At 39.0% G+C, this 21,032-nt stretch overlaps 1 protein-coding gene across 1 annotated transcript in view; it reads right to left on the bottom strand.

Moving 5' to 3' along the window:
• The window catches only part of MYO6 (myosin VI), a gene marked incomplete at both ends in the record, with an annotated part of 36,256 nt that overhangs the window by 11,133 nt on the left and 4,091 nt on the right, over nt 1–21,032 (bottom strand). Inside the window, 12 exons of the mRNA XM_010073430.1 lie at nt 2,438–2,598; nt 4,398–4,476; nt 4,851–5,059; nt 6,360–6,510; nt 7,695–7,785; nt 9,175–9,304; nt 10,264–10,341; nt 10,497–10,627; nt 12,518–12,611; nt 14,251–14,289; nt 17,936–18,109; nt 20,129–20,224. Coding sequence (XP_010071732.1) covers nt 2,438–2,598; nt 4,398–4,476; nt 4,851–5,059; nt 6,360–6,510; nt 7,695–7,785; nt 9,175–9,304; nt 10,264–10,341; nt 10,497–10,627; nt 12,518–12,611; nt 14,251–14,289; nt 17,936–18,109; nt 20,129–20,224 — 1,433 coding nt within the window. The remainder of the gene's footprint in view (nt 1–2,437; nt 2,599–4,397; nt 4,477–4,850; nt 5,060–6,359; nt 6,511–7,694; nt 7,786–9,174; nt 9,305–10,263; nt 10,342–10,496; nt 10,628–12,517; nt 12,612–14,250; nt 14,290–17,935; nt 18,110–20,128; nt 20,225–21,032) is intronic.

Raw genomic sequence — 21,032 nt, 5'->3', positions numbered from 1 at the left:
TACAAGAGTTCCTTCAAAGTGGCACAGAAAAATCCTTGTTATTACTCTTTTCACGCCACGGGAAGTACAGCACAATGGAAGATACCCTTTTATTCATGCCAACGCGTAAGCATGAAACGATTTTTTACAAAATTGTGTGAAAACACTGTAGAACCAGTATATTGCACAAATTCAGTATAGAGTGACACTTGCTTTACTTTACTACAGCAAAAGTTAACAGAAAAGGGAAATATACCTACATAGATGGCAGAATTTAACTTCCTTCGACTCTAGTAAAATTCTAATTGGTATCAGTTAAACTAAGTCCTGAGAATTCATGTTCAAATTATTAAATAGTTTTGATTTCTGAGAATTCCCACAGTTTCTACCTTTAAGCTGATTCCTGCAGTTATGCAGAAATCTATCCTTGGATTTCAGTAGAAGATACTGGGGTCTGGGGAATGTTGTAGCTTGCTTTTAAAAAAACCAAAACCAAATCAAATCAAATCTGAAATTAAAAGAATTTTCTCAAATTTTGGACGTGCTTAAAACTCTTGGAAGTAGTCTGCAGAAACAAAAGGAAAAAAAATTTCTAATGAGCTAAAAAGGAAACTCATATAAGCAGAAAAATTTCTCTATTACTTTTTTCTAGATTTAATATATTATCCTGTTCAAGGAAGGGTTTACATCACTATGCTAATCTGTTCAGACCATTCTGTATCTTCCAATCATTCAGCAAAGAGTCTTCACTCTCCTACTGCTCGCTACACAGCAGAGAAAACTGGCAGTCGTAACCATCAGGATGGTAAATTCATAATCCATTCTGGACTACACAAGGAAGACAAATACCAGGATTATCCATGAGCAGTAAGAAACACTGTGGAGATCAGAGCTTCACTGACAGAAAAGTTATTGAATTCTCTGAGCCCTTCTTGTCTATTGCCTCCCTTCTTTCATACCTAAGAGAAGTTTGCCAGGTTACAACACTAGAGTGACTTTGGGTTTACCTACAAAGTATTGCACCAAAAATCCAAACAAGGAAATCAAGAAAATCCCCAGAATGCTGTCTGCAAAGCACTTGGACATCCAACTTGGAATGTTAGTCTCATCTGAGACAATATGACAGCTACTGTGTAACTGAGGGCACGATAATTTTAGTGGAAGTGTCTAAAAATCAGTATTGTACATGACAAAAAAGTTACCTAGCTATCGTAAGGCATACAGTTTTGTTTTTTTTTTTTAAATATACATCTAGATAAAATTTGAGTAGCAAAGAGAACACATCTGGGAGCTTGAAATTCCATGGAAACACTTGGCATTTTCTTACACCCCTTCTTTTAAAAACAACAACAGACAGTAGCACTAATGAAGTCACCATGCGATCATGTTCATAGGTCCCTGTCCCAGCTTCAGCTGAGACAGGGTTAACTTTCTTCATAGTAGCTAGTAAGAGGCTGTGTATTGGATTTGTGCTGAGAAGGCTGATAACGTACTGATGTTTATAGAAGCTGGGAGGGAGCACAGCCCCAATTACTATTATTATTATTACCATTATAATTTCAATTTTATTGTAGTCTAGTTATTCAATTATTCTTATCTCAACCCATGAGTCTCTTTTCCTTTTACCCCTTTAATTCTTTCCCCTGTCCCTGGGAGGGAGGAGGGTTAGCAAGTGGCTGTGTGGAATTTGTTTGCCATTAGCTGGGTTCCAAACCACAACAGCACCTTTATGCAATTTGACCAGTAAGTACCATTTTTACTGGTTGCTGCTAAGGCATCACCCTTTACAAATGAAGAGCTCTTGCTTTTCAGGCAGTGTGGATCCATATACCAGACACCAAGCACTTCTTGTGACGCATCAAAAAAATTCACACAAAACAAACAAACAAACAAAAAATTTAACATTTAATTTTCAAACCCATCTATGTCAAATATATTCATTCCAATTCAAAAAACTCACCAGTCAGGACACAAAAATAACTACTGTTTCTGCATTCAAAGAGGGCTTCTTGTTAAAAACACCCCACACATGTTCACACTATACGACTGGAACCATCGAGTAGCAGACGGGGCATATTTTGTTACTACTTACCACTGAAGAAATTCCATTCGCTACTTTAAATGAGTCACAAAAATCATAATTTAAATTGGTTGCCATCCTCGCCAGAACTCAAGAAGAGAAAGAGAATTGCCATCGTATTCACAAGCGCCTACTAAATCACTGATACAGCAAGATGCAAAATGGAGAAAGTCTTCAAGCAAAAGCAATCTATTTCCAACAAAGTTCACAAGTTAATTTGAAAAATATTCCAATACACTGACTGAAAAGGTCCATTTAATTAATATGAAAATACACAAAACCAACAGGAGCATAGTTTTCTCTAAGGGATCAGAATAGGAAAATATACAAAAAAAAAACAAAAGAGAGAGAGAAAAATGTAACAACTTAACCCCATACCTGCGCAACCCTAAATCAAGCTGAGCCTCATCACTGATGAGTTCTGCCTCGCTCTGGGCAATTCTCATTGCAAGCTCATGATCACGACGTTCCTGTTCAAGCACTGCCTGGTGCTGGGTTTCCTCTTCTCGTTCTCTAGCTAGCTGAGCCTCAATTTCAGCCTGTTTTAGAAAAACACACCTTTAACTTTATGCAATCAAAACCAAAATGCTACACAAGCAAATGATTAGAGAAATATGCCAATATATTTATAGCTTTCAAAATGTGCAAAATTGACACAATTGAAAAAGTAATAGCATTAGTATTTAGTTTGGCCCAAGAAAAACAAACCAGCTACAGATGGCATCTTGGTTTTCATATAGTTTATCAAATCATGATTGTCCACCACTTGTATTACCTTTGCAAATTAAAGTGCCTTATCTACAAAGCACGCAAAGCTTTTTGTTAGCTATTATGGAAACTAGACTTCAAAAGTTTTTTGCATCATTAAAACTCAGACGATACAGAGCAATAAGGTTACACCTCCATAGGATTAACACAACTCTCCCTTGATATTCCGCACTTGGAATTACAGGACTTTGCAACAGTCATTGCTTTGCATATAGGTCTGTGGTTCATTTTGAAAAGGGATCAGGACAAACCCTGGAATCCTCTGTGGACCTGATCTGGCTTTGAATTTAAATAAATGGCAAAATTCTGCCTTACTGCAATGCAGAAGCAACCCAGATATACAGCTTTGCTCTGCAGAGGCAGTAATTCTAGTTTACCATCGTTATTTAACAAAGGGTCTTGCACACACAGTAAGTAAAAACGGAACATCCAACTCATACTTCTGAAAGACGCACGCACCAAGTCTTAGCAGTGCCTGTCTTGGTGCCCAAAAGCCAGCAAAAGAGACGAAGTCACTGCCCACTGATCGCTGTGAATTTGCACCACTAAAGCCGTGCAGTCACCCCCATGACTTCACCCTATGAATCCCATTTTAGATCAGCTGATAGCAACAACCACCAGGAGGAGAGAGAATGAGTAATTAACGGCATGCAGCAGACAGGAATACCCTCCTGGATGAGGTATCTGCTCTGTATCCAAAGGCAGCGTTTCCAAGGAAAAGTGTAAATGACATTCTGCATTGCAGATATCCACTGCTCAGAAACAAAGAAACATAAATAAAAACAATCCCTATTGATGCTCACAGTGCTGGCAGACCAAGTTTTTAAACCTTCTGGCAACAGGACATCTTGCTTCCCCAGTGGACAAAGCTTAATCCATTCCAAGTGAATGGAAACTTTACCTACGGATTTCTCACCAAACTCTAGGCACACCTGCAATGGTCTCCAAGCAATGATCTAGAGAGCAGCCAAATAACAGCTCACCCTTTTCATGTTTCACTTCTACACACTGGTAGTGCTTACCATCCTGATACAGGTCGCAGACCAAATAACGCAGGAAAGATTCATTTTTCATTAAAGTTAGAGTCTAATTTCTCTGTTAGTTCCAGTGACTCGTTTATCAAGAACAAGGGTGACGTGACAGAACAGAGTACACAGATGCAAGGAGGATAAGCAGTGCTAGGCTAACTCCAGGGAGAACAAGATACATGAGGAAAATTCTGATGAATTATGGACCAGGCTTAAAAGAGCCTGTAAACATCAGTGACCATGGCCCTGCGCTTACTACACCTGCCCTACAGAGAAGCTGCTTCTCTCTGGGACTGCTCTCCCTGTTCACCCAGACAATCTCCAAGCCAAGAGATTGTCATGATTTTACCCTTCTATTTACTACTAAAGCAACACTGCTGAATGACTCTGGGACACGCATTTATAAAATGAAGCCTTTAGACTCAGTGGAGAACCTAAGCTGTGAAAACTATTTTTAAAACATAATAAAAACAAAACAAAACACAAAAAAACCCCAACATCCACAAAATGAACCCAAACCCCCATACAGCCAAATCATTAACCTGAATACGCTTTTCTTCCTCTTCCCTCTTCTTCCTCTCTTCCTCTTCCTGTTTTCTCTTTGCCTCAATCTCAGATTTCCTATCACAAAAGAGGAGGAAATGAAAACATGTCATCACGATGCAAATGAACACGAGACAGGAAAGCACCTTTGATAAAACTGAACGGTAATCCAGAAGTCAGCACAGTCCTGGTGACAGGACACTCCATGGAAAGTCAAGAAACTTTCCCAGTCCATCTGTATTTCCAGCTGCATCATATAATTTCTTCCAGTCTATTCTGTCTACAGTTACCTTCCAAATCACTGGGAAAGGAAATGTTTTAACACTGCATAGCACACTTGGAGTACAACCCAAGTGACTCTCTTTAAGCACAGCAGTATTAAAAACAACCTCCTTAAAGTGCCTCCTGTATCTCCTTCTCATTCTATAACCAGCAACTTATTCAAGACTCACAGACGTCTTTCCTCTTCTTCCTTCCTTCGTTGTTGTTCTTCCTCTTCACGTCTCTTTCTTTCTTTTTCCATTTCCTCCTGAATGCGTCGCAGCCTCTCTGCTTCCTCCTCTTGCTGCTTCCTCTTTTGCAGCGCATTGAGAAGCTGCTCTGAGCTTCTAACCAGAGCGTCATACTCCTTCTGTATCTGGTCCCTACTCATTATAGTCGTCTGCAAAATGAAATAATAAGAGGGGATTATATTATTTTACATTTGTACTTCACTTTAAAACAATGTATATTGAAAAACATACTCAGTGAAAAGAGAGCACCAAGCAGTAGAATTAAATTATATTTACACTCCAGGGTGGGGGAGCTGGAGCACATCCTGCCCTTTCTTCCTAAAATCTGGGGGTCCATTACTCTCCTCTCTCATATAAAAACATAGAAAGTGATCTCCATCTTATCACTGAAATAAAACATGCCTTCATTTTTTAAACCTTGCTGTTTTAAGCAACAGAAACTGGTTCTCACCAGGCTGAGATGACAACTCATCTCCTTTGTGCATTTTGTGCCGGGTTCCCAGCTGCCTCTCCCGTCACAGCACAGAACAGTTTCTCCTGCTGTGTGCTGCCCTCAGGATTGGAGCATGCTGGGACTAGCTTCTTTTTAAAAAGTATTAGCAGCAATTAACAGGTTGGAAATACTTAAAACAATGGCCTTTCCTACATGTTTTCAAACCCCGTTGATAGCTATGATTTAATTTCATTTTACAATTCACACGGATGTACACCAATAAAACTGAGAAATGGGGGTGTTTGCTGACCTTTTCTGAGGGTGTACTGTGATGGTAATAAAATTACCTTATTTTTATCAGCAGAGTACCATAAGTTGACAGGTTAACCCTATTTAATCTTTTCAATCGTGATTTTAAATAGAAAAATCTGAATACAGTACACTACGACTGCTATAACGTTGCACGAAACAAAAATTCAACATTATCAGGTTTTTTCTAACATGAATAAATCCCAGTGTGCTTTCATTCTGTCTGTGTGTTTTCGTGGCAAGAAACTGAGAACTAGAGACCCTGAAGCATAATCAGCAAGCTGATTACCTCTTTACTACCAAGTCTGAAAAAAACCTCAGAACTGGAATATAAATCTCTTCCCTCTGTGATAACTGTTTGTATGTTTCAGCCCTGAATCACTTCAAACATTGCTAACGTGCATTATCCCAATAACAAAAGCAACACACAAATTACTCACAACACTTGTCTCACAATATCAACGCACATTTCTGCTTGAAATTCTCCTTGAAACACAGGTAATAATACCAACATGCACCCACTGTCAGGATTCGCTTCAGCTACATTCAGAAATCATTTTAAACACGATTTGCCCACTGCCCCTGAAAATTAAGACCTCTATTAAAATGTCGTCTCTGGTAGGAAAAGTACATTGGCCTTCTGCTTTAGATTAAGTTTTTTAAAAGATTCCAGTAATAAGAAACTATTTCTCGGATTATTATCATACCTTAATTTTGGTCATTAAAGCATCAATAGAACACTCCAGCTCCTTGACCTGCTTGCTGGTCTCCGCCTTCCCCTCCTTCAGAGCACTTACTACTTCATTAAATTTGCCAAGCCTCTTCTTCAGCGTCCGCACTTTTATCAGGCCATCGATGCTGGGAAGGTAAGACAGCTGATTTGTACCTCGAGATGTTTTTACAAGGTGGTATTTTTAACGCCATCATTAATCACATTAAATTAGCAGACGGGGGATAGAAGTTATGCCTTCTGATACAAACCATCCTCTTTTCTGAAATTCCAACATGAACTAAGCAATGGAGCATTTTGCAAGCAATAACTAAAATTGATTAGCAGATGGTGACTCAAAAATGGAAAAATGCGGTTTTGTTTTGAGAATTAATGTAGCGTTGTTTTTCTGTTTTGGTTTTTTTTCAATAACAAATCATTACTATCCACTAGAGGATTCTGACTGAAGAGGATAAAGGTTGAGTTGTGCCCCTTACTCAAAGAACAATAACAGGACTGAATCAGATAAAACTCAACCACATAGCAGGGAACCCAGTCACCCCAGGAAAACCTGGAGTTTCTCAAAGAACCAAGACTGAAGGCTCCACAGACAAGTTACAGCTCTGCAGGGACAGTGTTCCCAAGAATAAATCACTGAACTGGGATCCAGGAAAACACCAGACAAAAAGCAGAACCTGAATCAAATCACTGAGGATGAGTACAGAACACCCTGAAAACACAGGGACGTGGTCAAAAATGTCACGGTACAACGTGAAACATAACTATCAAAGGCTGTAAAAGAAACGTTTTATAAGAACCTCACTACTAAAGAACAGAGCTGGATCTCTATCAAAGAACAAAGGTGTCACAAAGGTGTCAGCAGAGCTTAGTGACTGCAGTGGTTTTACCATCGGTATTCCATGCCATCAGATTAAAGTTAATGTCATTCTTCATTTCAAGAGGAGACAAGACAGAAGACACAATTCTTTTTAAGATAAAAAAAAGGGGGCCTATAATGGAAAGTGTGAATGAGTACAGGACAAAAATTAATGAGCTTAAATTTCATTTAGAGAGACTTAAGTAAGGATTTATCATAAACAGGCTATCACTGAAAGATTTTATGAACAAACATCTCTTAGGAAAGGTTCAGATGTGGTCTATTCATCCTTGGGAAGGAGAGGAGGAACACAGCACATCTCAAATCCTCTGTCAGTCATACTTCACATCATTCTATGACTTCACATGTGTTTAGTCAAGCGTAGTAAATCTCTTTACATTCACAAGAAAATATTATTAAAAATCAATTTTCTTCAACCAAGGAGCATCCTCTTACCGCGGTTTGTGCTTTCTCTTGCAAAGCCACATACGAATAGTCTTTTGGACTTTGATGCAGGCACTGGCTCGGTATTTTATCTTATTTTTCACTGTAAACAAAGAGAAAATACTAGTCTCAAATGGTTTATACAATTTAACACAACCCCTGGGTTACTCACACAGTCGATGGCTCCGAGCTGTCTGTAGGCTACACGTGCTCAAGAGCGAGGTCTGCACCAGAACCACACCACTTAGGCCAGAGCAGACAACAGAATTCCCAGTCCTGCGACGGGCACAGAGGCTCACACCCCTGACAAACAGGAAGAACTCAGCATGTGCATGCTTGCACACACACACCCTCACCCCGGCCGGATTCCCAGACACCAGCAACCTCAGCAAAACGCCACTGGCCCTGGCAAGCAGGAAATGCTCAGCTCGAGGTCTGAGTCCTGCAGCCAAGGGCAATGAACTCGCCAGTATCTCCTAGAGATAATCAAGGGGCTGCAGCTTTCCTCAGCATTTCTCTGCAAGACTGAAATGAAAGAACACAAAACAAAACCTACAGCTGCTGTTGTTCTAACACAGTCTTCATCGAAAGACTCTAACGATTGGGACTGGGAGGCAAGTTAAACAGAATAATGTCAAAGCACAGGCACAAGCTGATGTGCCGAGCAGCTCCGAAGTGCAACAATAAATGCAGTTTTTCCATCTCTACTGGAGGAAACACATATGCCTAAGGATCCACACTGCCGCTAGTCCCCAGCCGACCACTGGTTTGTGACCACAGTGATATTTAACGACTGGACTCAGGTGACCACAAAGATGCACTCCTTGTGTTTCTCTTTCAGCTTTATTCTGGGGACAAAATTAGCTTCTCATTTCCCAAAAAACACTAAAAAAAAAAAGTAAAGCACATCAAACCAGCATATTATTTCACTGGATTTCTACTTTTTGGACACAGCGACAGACTTTCTGTCCTATCTTTTTGAAAAAGGGACCAAATGGCATAAACTTCTAGGTCAAAAATGTTGTTTTAGTATTAAAATCTCTGACTTCTGAAACCTATATGATAAGAATTCCCAAATTCTATTAGCCCCAGTATGAACAGCTGCAAATACCATCCAACCAGTGACAGATACAGAGGTTATTACTGTGCTGTCCCAAAGTCATGAGGACCTGGTGCCTTCCTTCCCCATCTTCATGTATACCTTCCACCCTCCGTGTTGTTATACATCCCTGCCATCCTGCATCAGACGTCTCCCCATCTCTCTGACAGCTTCACTGAGGCACCCCACAAGCACTAATCTGTTCCACACGGCCTCGTTCCCACTCTGCACAGCACACTGGGCAGCCCAAGCCCTTCCAAACTGCGGCTCACTAGCGACAGGCACTTAATTGCTGATCAGCAGCAATGTCCTTGGCCACACTGCCGGGTGATAATGATTGCTTTGCTATGTTTTTAACAAACATTTTGATGTAATAAAACATAAAATACATACACTTAATCACAGAGAGAGAACACCACTGAACCTTTTTCCAACGGCTGCAGATAAGCCAGCGATTCACTCGTTTAACCAGCTCTGCCAGGTGGTCTGGATCAGACTTCATGATCTGATCAAACTCTGCAAACTAAATAACGAATAAAAAAGTGTTACAGATTAGGAGAACAGAGAGTGTTAGACATTATTGTTATTATTATTATTATTTAAGAGCACACTGAGTTAAGAAGATAAAGTATTTTTAATGTAAACTGTCATCATTACATCAGCTTTCAATTAATTCAAGTAAGCAGGTATGTCTGGCATCACATTATTCTTTAATGATAATAGCAATGACTGTTGGGGGTTATTGTTTGTTTGTTTGTTTCACTGATGTGCAACACAGCATTTTGACCAATCCAACCTTTTATTAATCACTAAAAATATTTATTGCAAAAACTTTTAAAAATTAAGCGTTTCTCTGTATCTTGAGCACTTACTCTGGCCTTCCACAATGTCTAGACACCTCTAACTCTGTAACTGGGGAAAAATAAAGCCCTGAAAGCATTTCTCAATTTTTAACCTTTGTTTAACCTTGACCAACTAAAGGCAACCTTTTCTAAAAATCCTGCACTTCTATTTTTCGGAAATTATGACAGTAAGAACATTCTTATGGGACTACAATAATTTTCCTTTCTAGTCACAGCAGCTCCCTACTTCATCTCCCTTCTCTGCATAACAGCAGCAATGCTCAGCATCATAGAAAGAGACTTCAGATATAAACACATTTTACTAAAAATTATTTTTTCTTTGCTCTGACTTGCTCTTTTTAATAGTCAACATAAGTCTTAAGTGATTGGTAGGACATCTGGGAACACAAACATTGCACTAGGATCACAGCAACATCAGCAATAAGACTATGAAACCGATTATGTCAATATTAACTAGTGATTTTTTTCATAGCGAACGAATAGTATTTACAAAAACCCTGGGCAGTCTTATTTAAGTTGGCCACACTTCTGGCAATGTGTTGAACAATGTCACCTTCAGAGGACCCTTCGAACAAAACTTACTCCAAGATTCACATTCATGAACTCTGAGAAACATTACCTTGCCAGGTCTAAAAAACACCTTGGTTAGCCCAAATTTGTAATCAATTTCATTCAGTCCCAAGGCTTTAAATAGTGCCTGAAACACAGAAAACAGTTAGGATTATGTTCTGCCTCTCTCAAACAAAAAACACAAAAAACCCAGAGTTCAAAAAACACACACACACACACAAAATCCTCATAATACATTTTCTGTCCTGGATGATATAGAAGAAGAATGAATTTCTTTCTTACCTTGCAAAAGAGCCTAGGATCCAGTCGAGCCAATTTGTCGGGCAAGTATTTCTTGTACATGTTATATAGTTCATGAAATGAAGCTCGTGAAGGGAAACCACCTTGCATCAAATCCAGAACTGACACCATTCCTACATTCACAGAAACACATGCACAAAAGCTGGTATCATTGAAATGCAAATAAAGCAGAGATTTTTATGATAACCAGTTGTTTATGACATCAGTCTCAAATACATTGTTCAGATGCTACCCCACAAAGTTCCGCTGGACCTTGACCCAGCCTCTATCATTTATGATCATGGGATCATTCACAAAAACTTGACACTGAACAGATGAGAAGAGTCCCTACAATTTTCTCCCTCTTCCAAAGGTAAGTAACAGCCACTCATGCAGAGGATTTTTTAATACTATTTCTTCTACATATTTTTTTTTACTAGATGTGACATTTTCATTTTTAAAGAAAAAAAAAAAAATTGTGCCCAATTAGGCTTTGGTCTTCATCATGTCAAGGACATTTGTGAGCTGTGGTGCAGATAAGTTAATTTGTTATTCTTTACCCTCTGACATGCCAAATGCTGTTAACCTCAAGAAACCTATTACTAACAATGTTAATGGGATTCTGAAAAGTTGATAAGCTTTTGTGACAATAACATGACATGTAAAACATGTGGGCTTGTCAACCATCAGCTGCAGAACCTGCAAGTACCTTGACTTCAAAAAGAGAAAATAAGCCCAAGCTACTGAAAGTACAAAAATACAGAAAAGGGAAAAAAATATTGAAGTACTTTGATGACCAAACACCCTATGAAGAACGACAATACCAGCACTCTAATTCCCAAGCAAGCAGTTCCTTCTGCTGTTCAATGGGGCACAAGCAAAACTGCTGATATTCACTCTTGAAAATATTGCTGTAAAGCTGGGAAGTGCCTAGCATGTCAATAATGAAAATGCAGCATTGAAACCTGGAGTACACAAAGCAACAGGAAAGATGATGCTGAAGTGCCCCTGTTGGAAGTTCAGCACCAAATCAAACTAACAGTGATATAAAGGAATTGTGAAAAAGTAAAACAATGATTCAACTCTATCACAGTATCTATAAAAAGAAAAGAGGTGTGTTTCAATGATTGGACACCTCAACTAATACTGAGTTCTGTTTAATTTCTACTCTAATTTCTATAGTTCTGTTGACTAAAATGAGAGCTAAGTTTCTAAGAATCTAGATCATGGAATGGTTTGGGTTGGAAAGGACCTTAGAGATCATTGAGTTCCAACCCCCTGCCATGGGCAGGGACACCTCCCACTAGCCCAGGTTACCCAAAGCCTCATCCAGCCTGGCCTTGAACCCCTCCAGGGATGGGGCATCCACAGCTTCTCTGGGCAACCTGGGCCACTGCCTCACCACCCTCAGAGCAAAAAACTTCCTCCTAATATCTAATCTAAATCTCCCCTCTTTCATCTTAAATCCATTCCCCCTTTTCCTCTCCCTACACCCCCTGATGCAGAGTCCCTCCCCATCTCTCCTGTAGCCCCCTTTCAGCACTGGAAGCTGCTCTAAGGTCTCCCCGGAGCCTTCTCTTCTCCAGGCTGAACAACCCCAACTCTCTCAGCCTGTCCTCACAGGGGAGGTGCTCCAGCCTCTGACCATCTTCGTGGCTCTCCTCTGGACTCTCTCCAACAGGTCCATGTCTTCCCTGTGCTGAGGACCACAGAGCTGGACGCAGTACTCCAGGTGGGGCCTCACGAGAGTAGATCAGAGGGGCAGAATCACCTCCCTCGACAAACTTGCTGAGGGTGCACTCGATCCCACCATCCACGTCGCCAATAAATACGTTAAACACACTGGTCCCAGTACCAACCCCTGCAGAATGCCACTCATTCATAAGGCATAAATAAGCCACCTTCTAGAAAGCAACAGTTTAGGCAAGGAAATACTGCTTCCATCTCACGTATTTCAAGCTTAGGTCAACCTACAATGCCCAAAGTGATAAACAGAGGGAAAAAACACCAGAGGCATACATTACCTGAACACTGAAGCTGAGAGAGGATCTGCCCTCCTTCAAAATGGTGATTTGTCATCTTTAAATTAGGCTTGATACAGCGAATAAAGCTAGACCCCTATTACCAAAAGAAGAAGTTAGCAGAATCTACACATTCTAAAGCCTCCTGAAATCACAGTTAGTCATTTAAGAATTATGGGTGTAAAGAAAAAAGATACAAAATAACAGTATTCTGAAAGAGAAAAGCTGACATCCTTTTTCTCTCATGTATCAGTTTTGCACTCTAGCCTGGGTCTTGATGTAACCGATCTCAATGCTCAAGCTATTAACTGGATCCTCAGTTTTTGAATTTTCAATCAACTGTTCTTAGGATTAGTAAAATCTGATGAGGATTTAGCAATCTGGATTCTACCACCCTCCTTATCTTCTACAGCCACATCACCTAAATGCCTCAGTCCTCCAGACTTCACACCAGTGAATGTGCTACCAGGCTCCTGACATGGGAACCATGCCCAGTGAACTTGACCTTCCTTCCTTCTAACTTTCATTTTTACAGTTCCTTTGGCTCACAGCTTCACTCTCTCCCCACGTTGTTCCAGTCTGCTCCTCTCTTATCACCATGTGTGCTATCTCTACAATTCTGACCCTTCTTCCTCTGATCATTTCACACTCCTTAAGGATGACTTTTTGCAAATCATCATCCAATTATTCTGATTTTCCTGTAACAGGTGGCTGCTAATGATAACCTAGCTTATATACTTAAAAAAGGGAAGGGAGGGGCGGGGGGGACTGAGAAAACACAATATTCCTCCTGGTTTGCAGTGTCTTCTCTCTTTTTCCATCTCTCGGCTGAGAGTGAGAGAGCACCCGCCAAGGGAGCTCCGTATAACAATCTATCCTCAGTCACGGCTCAGCTAAACTCAGCGTACAGCAAGCCTGGCCACATACCCAGTGACTGAGACCCTGGACCGGGTCTCAGTTCCAGAGTGTTTTGTGTGAAAGAGATCAATCATCTTTCTTCCAGACCAGCCCCATGAGTACAGTAAAAAGCTGAATGTTGGCTACACTCCAGCGCCTGTCCCGTTTGTTTCCCATGGTTTTTCCCCCTTTTTTTGACAGAGCATAACCTCATACCTAGAATTGGTTAGAACATGCGGTCAAGAGAAACAAGAACATGTTCCTACAACTCCAAGTTCTAAAAAAAATTTTTATGTTGAACTACGTGGAGAATTCCACAAACGATCAAACCACATCAGCCCAAGCAGCTAACGCTCATTCGGGTTATCAGGTTCCTTCACCATCTGTGCATTTGCAGCCTATCACAAAAAAGTGAAACAAAACATTTCATTTTTAATGGCTTTATGGAATCTGAAAACAGTAATTAACTACAAATTATCATCTGCCTTACTTCTAAACACCATCTCTAAAGCTTCTGCAAATTCACCCTCAATGATAACCAGTGAATGGAAGGAAGGCAAAGTGACAAAAAAGGAGACTGCAGCCCAAAGAGATTCCCTACTGTTTGCTCAAATCGTGTAACCTTCATTCTACAACTTTTTTAAAGGTGGTGGGGCTTTTTTTAAAAGTAACTCAATAATTTATTATCACCTGCACAGCAAAACGTTTCCAAAGTGCCATGTAACTGCAAACTGAAAAGCAATTACTTATCACATTGCCTGTAAGCCATACTATTGTTGAGATAATCGATTATGGCTTTGGTTAGAAAATCATGAACCTGCATCTGTACAGATACTTACAGTACTGTGAAGCTTCTCAAGAAGCAAATTCAACTGAGTCTGCAAAAGAAAACAGATATTTCAAGAGTCTTACCATGACAACTACAGAAACATACACAGAGTAGTGTATCGTTACCGCATGCAAGTTCACTGTTAGTAAATCAGACAGAAGTGGTAAGTCAAACATTCACAAACTTTAACAGACAAAATCATGCAAGTGTGCATGAATGGTCCTGAAGAAACTGTTTGTGTCTAATTCTATAACAATTCTGTATGGACTAGCTACTTCCTACAGCGTAGTTATCACAAAAAGTGTAAGTCTATTTGGAAAAATAAAGGAAATAATGGCTATGTAATAAAATTACAAAGAAAATTAGATTAAGCAGCAATAATTTAATAAAAATACACTGAAAATTTGTGAAAGCCCAGATTTAACCAATAACAAGTATACATTTGTATGCTAAATAATTAACACAGAAAACAGACATGCCCAGGGTTTTCTTGGGCTTTTTTAAAGCTAAGTCAACATTTCAGTGAATGAACCTACACAATCTATTTTTAATTCCAAAATTCCAAACTTTTAGTTCTCTGTTGGTGACAACAGACTATAATTTTAAAATCACATTTACTGAGGCTGGATTTAAACATACTGTGATGAGGAAAGACCACAGTCCTATGACTATTCAGGGGCAAGTCTACAGGATCACCAGAGACTTCAGGCTATCAGGGATAACGAGTTCCAGTTGCTATTGAATGTAATTGCTGAAATATTCCAGAATCACATCAGGAAAGCAGCTCTATTTTTACTTTACAGATGTCTCTGTTTGAGCACATAGATCACTGCTGTACCAGCCCTTCTGGTTTAATATCAAGCTTTCAGTATATAGACTGAAGCACGACAAAATTCTGTCTGTCCTAACATATCCCTCATTTTCTGTACTGGAACCAAAACTGAAAGGATCTGACTTTTGACTAAGTTATTAACCAGATCTTTCAACTACCTTGAATTAAAGAAACCAGATGGGTATGGGCAACATGAGTCACCTACAGCTGCCAGTTGTCCTTCAGTGGTTAAGACTGGTTTGGCTTTTTTTTAACTTACCATGGATATGGTTAGAAAGAGAGAAGTGCCACAAGACGCATGACAAACACTAATACCATCCTGCTCAGTTCTCATTTACACAAACTCCTTCTATCTCTACTTGAATATAATCTTTATGTTTTCTTAAGTTAGAAATGCTTAATTTTGGAAGGGACAGCCTAATTTCCATCAACAAAATACATTTCTGCTAAAGGTGACATACCCCTTCCTTATACTCTGCTTTGTCAGGAAAGAAGCCAGAGCCATTCTTAGGCAAATTTCACTACTGAAATGATCATCTGAATAAAACTTATTGCTAAAATTACTGCTCTTTGAATTGTCACAATTTCATCCATCACTACCATACTAAGGTAAAATCATCCCAAAGATTCTTGAGTAGATCTGATGAACTAATTAATCATTATTTCCTCAAGTGATTTATGATAATTAATTTTAATTAGTTATAAGGAAGGGATGTGTGAAGGATTTCATAAAGAGAAGTCCCTAATACAACATCATTTAACAATTAATATAATTAGAAGAATTTCAGATTGACTTACATACTGATGCACTTAGAATTCTTATTCTTAAAGAGATGAAATTTCTACTAAGATAATAGAACTTATTTTTAAGTAATCTGAAGTGAAATTTTCAAGGTGTTAGTGTTCATCAGCAGCACATATTGTGTCTGGGAAGGTAACACTAAATGAATTACTGGAAGTAACACATACATTCAAAATGCCGTGAAACTTGAAAACATGGAAAGAATTACAGATTGATGGGCCAGATCCAAAGAGGACTTTAGTCATGTTCTAGGTGTAGAGGTGAACATCAAAGTCCAAAAGGCAATCCAAAAAGTTCCACACGCGATTGCTGCTTAACTGAAAAAATGCCTCCCTTTTTACTTCTGCCTTCCTTGGACAACAGCATCATTCACATGTCCACATCTACTGGATGCAGGATGCTAAAACCCAGAGGAACTGAAAACCCAGATGGAAGAAAGTGGAAACTATCTCCAAGATCCCACAGTTGGTTTCTTTTTGAAAACAGAGTTATAAAAAACAACGGATCCCAGCTTCATCTCCAACAGACTCAGGGTTGCAGGGTTTGCTCAGGAGATGGCTTATCTGAACATAATTCCATTTTTCAGTCTGCCTTCTGATTATGCCTTTTATATTAAACCAATTGCTACAGTTTAATTCTACAACCACTGTCTAATAAGGAGGAGGAGGAAATAATCATGAGAGCTAAGCTCAAGAGAGAAGGCTGCCCAACTCCCAGTTAAATACCAAAACCACTGCCCTAGAAGTCAGGCTTTGTCTACTGCTCTTCCTGGCGCCATCAAAATTTTATTTCTGGCTACATAGCAACCCATCTCCAGAAGGGTAGATAGTCACACTGACCAAATAACAACCCATCTCCAGAAGGGTAGATAGTCATACTGACCAAATAACAACCCATCTGCAGAAGGGTACCAGGAGAGTCCCCTTGGTCATACAGACCAATAGCTTGGCACTACAGGAAAGGCAGCAGACAGAAAACACTGCATACAGCATAGACCTGAGCAGAATACTGTTGCTATACAAAAAGCAAGTGCTGCTCCTATATCCTTCCTGTTCTTCAGTCCTTGTATTTTTAGACAACAGTTCTAAACACTAGCCACATGACTTAAGATAGCCGCTTTGCCTAGGGACTGCCTAAGGAGTCTAGTTAGGAATGTGATGTGGGGTTTCAGGTGCCCTAGGTAAGGTAGCATACCAAAAACCTTGCAGCACTTGACCTGAAGGCATACACATCCTTTGTTGGATCTGGCCCAGATGCATTGAGAAGAGCTCTTGCTGAAATTGCAGCAGCTCTCCCAACAGTAAATCTATGAGACTGAAAAATTTACCTGCAGCCCACAGCTGTGCCTGCTTTTCATCTCTTAATTCCCCTACAGTTCTCTTTCTAGCCATCCTGAGCTGGAATAGTCCAGCTAAAATAAAACTGCTGAATGAGAAAAGGATGCAGAAAACATTTGGAGAAGACAAAGTTTGAAGGTCAGCTTTACAAGAAGCAGAAGAAAGGAGACAATGAGAAGCATCAGATTCAGGTATTGAGAAAGGAAACATCCAGCACAATGAACATCTTTCTGTGGACGCCATGGCTACCTTTATATTTTAGAAGAGGAAAAACATTGGTTAGGTTAACTACTGAGTTTTGAGAACGGCAAACTGTAGCCAACTGATACATCTTCTAGCATGCACAATTACGATGGATGGAAGAACACCTCTTGTCACATTTAGAACCCCTTAAAGTCTACAGAATTCAAATTTAGATCTCAAGACTTTAAACCTTTTGAACAAAGACTTCCATGTGGCTTTGCAAAATTCTGTCTTAAAAATTACTGTATAAACTCTGTGAGGACTATTATGAAACATCTTTTTGACAGAAATGCATAGCACGTAGCTTCAGTATACTGGTTTCTTATAACTTAATAGAAAAAAAAGGTCTACTTAACAAAATGTTCTTTATCTGAATCTCAAGTTACCACTAGATGTCCCAACCTTAGGCTCTACTTACTTCAGGTAACTTAAAAGTGGCACATATTACAAGAAGGTAAGATTCTCTGCTATAGTACGTTACCTTGAATTTGTTTCCCACGCTGATGAAACTAAGTTTCCCAGCTTTTTGTTTGGGATCCTTGTTGTTGTTAGTGTTAGATTCAAACAGCTGACGAACAAACTTGTCCTTGGATTCACATATAAGAGATTCAAGGGACATGTGCAAAGCATCATTGTTTTTTTCCACAAATTGCATCTGAAAAGACAACCCAAGAAATAACAGCATGTTTGTTTCACTGCCCCAGTTACTTAAGTCTTAAAGAAAATTAAACAAAGTTATATATTTAATTCAAAAATCAGCAAGAACATGAAGGGTCAATATTCATACATTATTCAGAACAACTTTCCAACTGGACACAAAAAACATTAATGACAGAGAGAAAAGATACTCTTAGATTTGAGGGATGTTGTTGGAATCATAAAACCCAAGGTAAGGTTTAGTGCCTTTTAAGAGATCAGTTGTGTTTTTGTTAATTATTATCCTCTTTGTTTCCATTTCCAGCACTCAGCACATCATCACTTGGGAATTCTGAGAAGCTGAATTCTTCCCTGCTTGTAACATCACTTTAGATCAGTTGTGAAACAGGAGTTAGCATGCACACTTTAACTGGTGCATCTACACAGCTTGGAAAATGAAATGACAAATGTTTATTTCAGTAGTACTGTGACTATTTAAGAACAGTTGATTTAATGAAAGATACTGTCCCTACAAACCTTACTTCTCTGGTTTATTTAAATTGTCTCACTAACTTTCAGAAGTCAAGAACAATAGATCAGACTGAAATGCACAGATCACGACTCCAGTATCTATTTCACACTAACAGAATTCTCAACAGCTTTTGGTGCAACTTTAACAGTGACTTTGATATTCAAGAACAGAAGAGGCCAAGACTATTTCAAAGAAAACATGAATTTGACAGATAGTCCATAAAAGGATTTAACGGTGATAAGAATCAAAGGACAGACACAGGCCTCCAAAACTCCTCTGGCTATGGAAACACGAGACTGGAATATGAATGCAGCCAGATGAGCATCCTCACCACACATGAGAGTGGGAGAACTGCCACAAGCGCAGTGAGAAAGAGAAACAACAAACGGCTGAGGTACAAGGCACCTATAGTCCTAGAAAGACCTAAGAAAGTTCCTCGGAGGGAGGGGATAAACTAAGTCAAGCATTTTAGCACAGCTACCTCCTATCTGACCAGCTCTGACAGCAGAGGCTATGTGCTCATGTATGGCTCCTCTGTTCCTGAAGACACTCTACGGTGCTATTAACATACCATGACGAGCAACACAGGAAACCACAGAGCACTTGGAACAAATGTGTTCCCATTTTATTTTTTTATTTTGATATTGGCTGAGTGAATTCAGAAAAATCCAGTAAGCATCACACAGACTTCAATTTTCTTACTTGTAAAATGACCTACAGAATGTGCCTACTTCAAAATAGTGCGTCGGTCATGATCATTCTTGGAGTATTTGGAAGTGAATAAGAACAAGCCCTCCAAGGGCTTATGCATATATATATGTATGCATATTCAAATAACAAAACAACTCTCTTACACACTGGAGTTACAGACCAGACCAACAAAGTATTATGGATCTTCTGTTTATCCTACACTCTTATTTTTAAAAAAACTACATTTTAGGTATTGGCTTTGGTGTTTCAGTGTTATTGTATGATGAACAGTCAAAGAAGTACAGGACTCTGGATTGTATTTTGAGGGTAGCAGCAATTTCAGGTAGTTTGTATTCTTACACAAATGATTCTATTGCCAGTAGAAATAGAAAACAAGAAGAATGAAATATGATTTTTATTAATATAAACAGTGATTGCATACAAGGATAAGCATGCTTCTGAAAAGCTGCTCTGAAGCCTAACACTGTTATATTGCACAGTGTATTCCTCTCCTTGAGATGCAAATGTCTTTTGATATAAAATTTGCAGTAGATCACAAATCAATATATTTAATATTGACACCATTACCTATAGATTTTTAACAAACTCTTACACAAAATGTGTCACCAAAACAGTTTGCAATCTGAGAAGTTAAAAGAAACTGACAATTCTGACACATACTCACTAAATTAGTTTCAAAGCCAAGGCACATTGACTTTTGAATTTCTCTTCTGATGAAAGGAGATTTTGTTATTTAAAGCAAACAAAAAGCTTCTACAAAGCATAACAAGAATAGTTTTGCGTAAGTAAAATTACCGTTTCATAGCATACTGCTCCTGCAAAATGTCGGATAATAAAGCCTTCATCATCTCGGATATTTCTGTGAACAGCCAATTTAGACTTTCTAGGAATCTGGAATCAAAAAGTTGAATTACAAAGAAGAATTAAACTAGAGTGAGAAGAAGTTTTATTCTTAACATTTCACCACAATTCCGCCAGGAGCACTAGGCGTTAAAAATGACATTTCCTGCAGTACAATTGTGATGACCACTACCATTCCTGGTCAAAGAAAGATATTCCAAAAACCTGTTTTTACTCTGATTCACCCTCTTAGATACCTCACATTCAAAATAAAAGTCACCAGGATTGCCAACACCAGCTAGTTTATTTTCTTTTTGCCTTTAGTCAATAATTTCTATACCGTTCATTCCAAAGCTGATGAATAGCCTTGTCATATGAATAGGATTAGACAGAAAACTAAAGTATGTTTTCAGATGGTAGATTTTAAAAGGCAACCCCCTAGCTGACTGTACACATACCAACAAAAAAGTTTGATTGCACAACAATCCAGTTAAGTCAGATGAAGTGAAAACTTCACAAAAGGTATATGGATGGCAATTTTATTTGGCTCCCTTTGCTTGCATTTTTTCAGCAGGGAATTTTTTTTTTTTTTTTTTTTTTGCATTTCAACAGAAGTCATGTGCATAAACTGCAATCAATAATTTCCACAGATCTACTGCAGAGTGCTGTACGGTAAAGAATTAACAACAAAAAGCTTTTCCTTGTGTGTCAAATGTCCTCCAAAGCAAGCAATTTCAGAAAGGAACAACAAAAGAGCTCATCTGACAGGAAATAAATCTAAATTAAAATGTGTTTTTACTTCCTTTTCGTGCATTACATGTTAACAAACTTCAAATGCAAGTGAAGAACATGACTTTAG

Source organism: Pterocles gutturalis, unplaced genomic scaffold (assembly GCF_000699245.1).
Source record: "Pterocles gutturalis isolate BGI_N339 unplaced genomic scaffold, ASM69924v1 scaffold17037, whole genome shotgun sequence".
Taxonomy (NCBI): Eukaryota; Metazoa; Chordata; class Aves; order Pterocliformes; family Pteroclidae; genus Pterocles; species Pterocles gutturalis.
The sequence above is the reverse complement of the archived record's forward strand: the minus strand, read 5'-3'. Positions and strand labels throughout refer to the sequence as shown.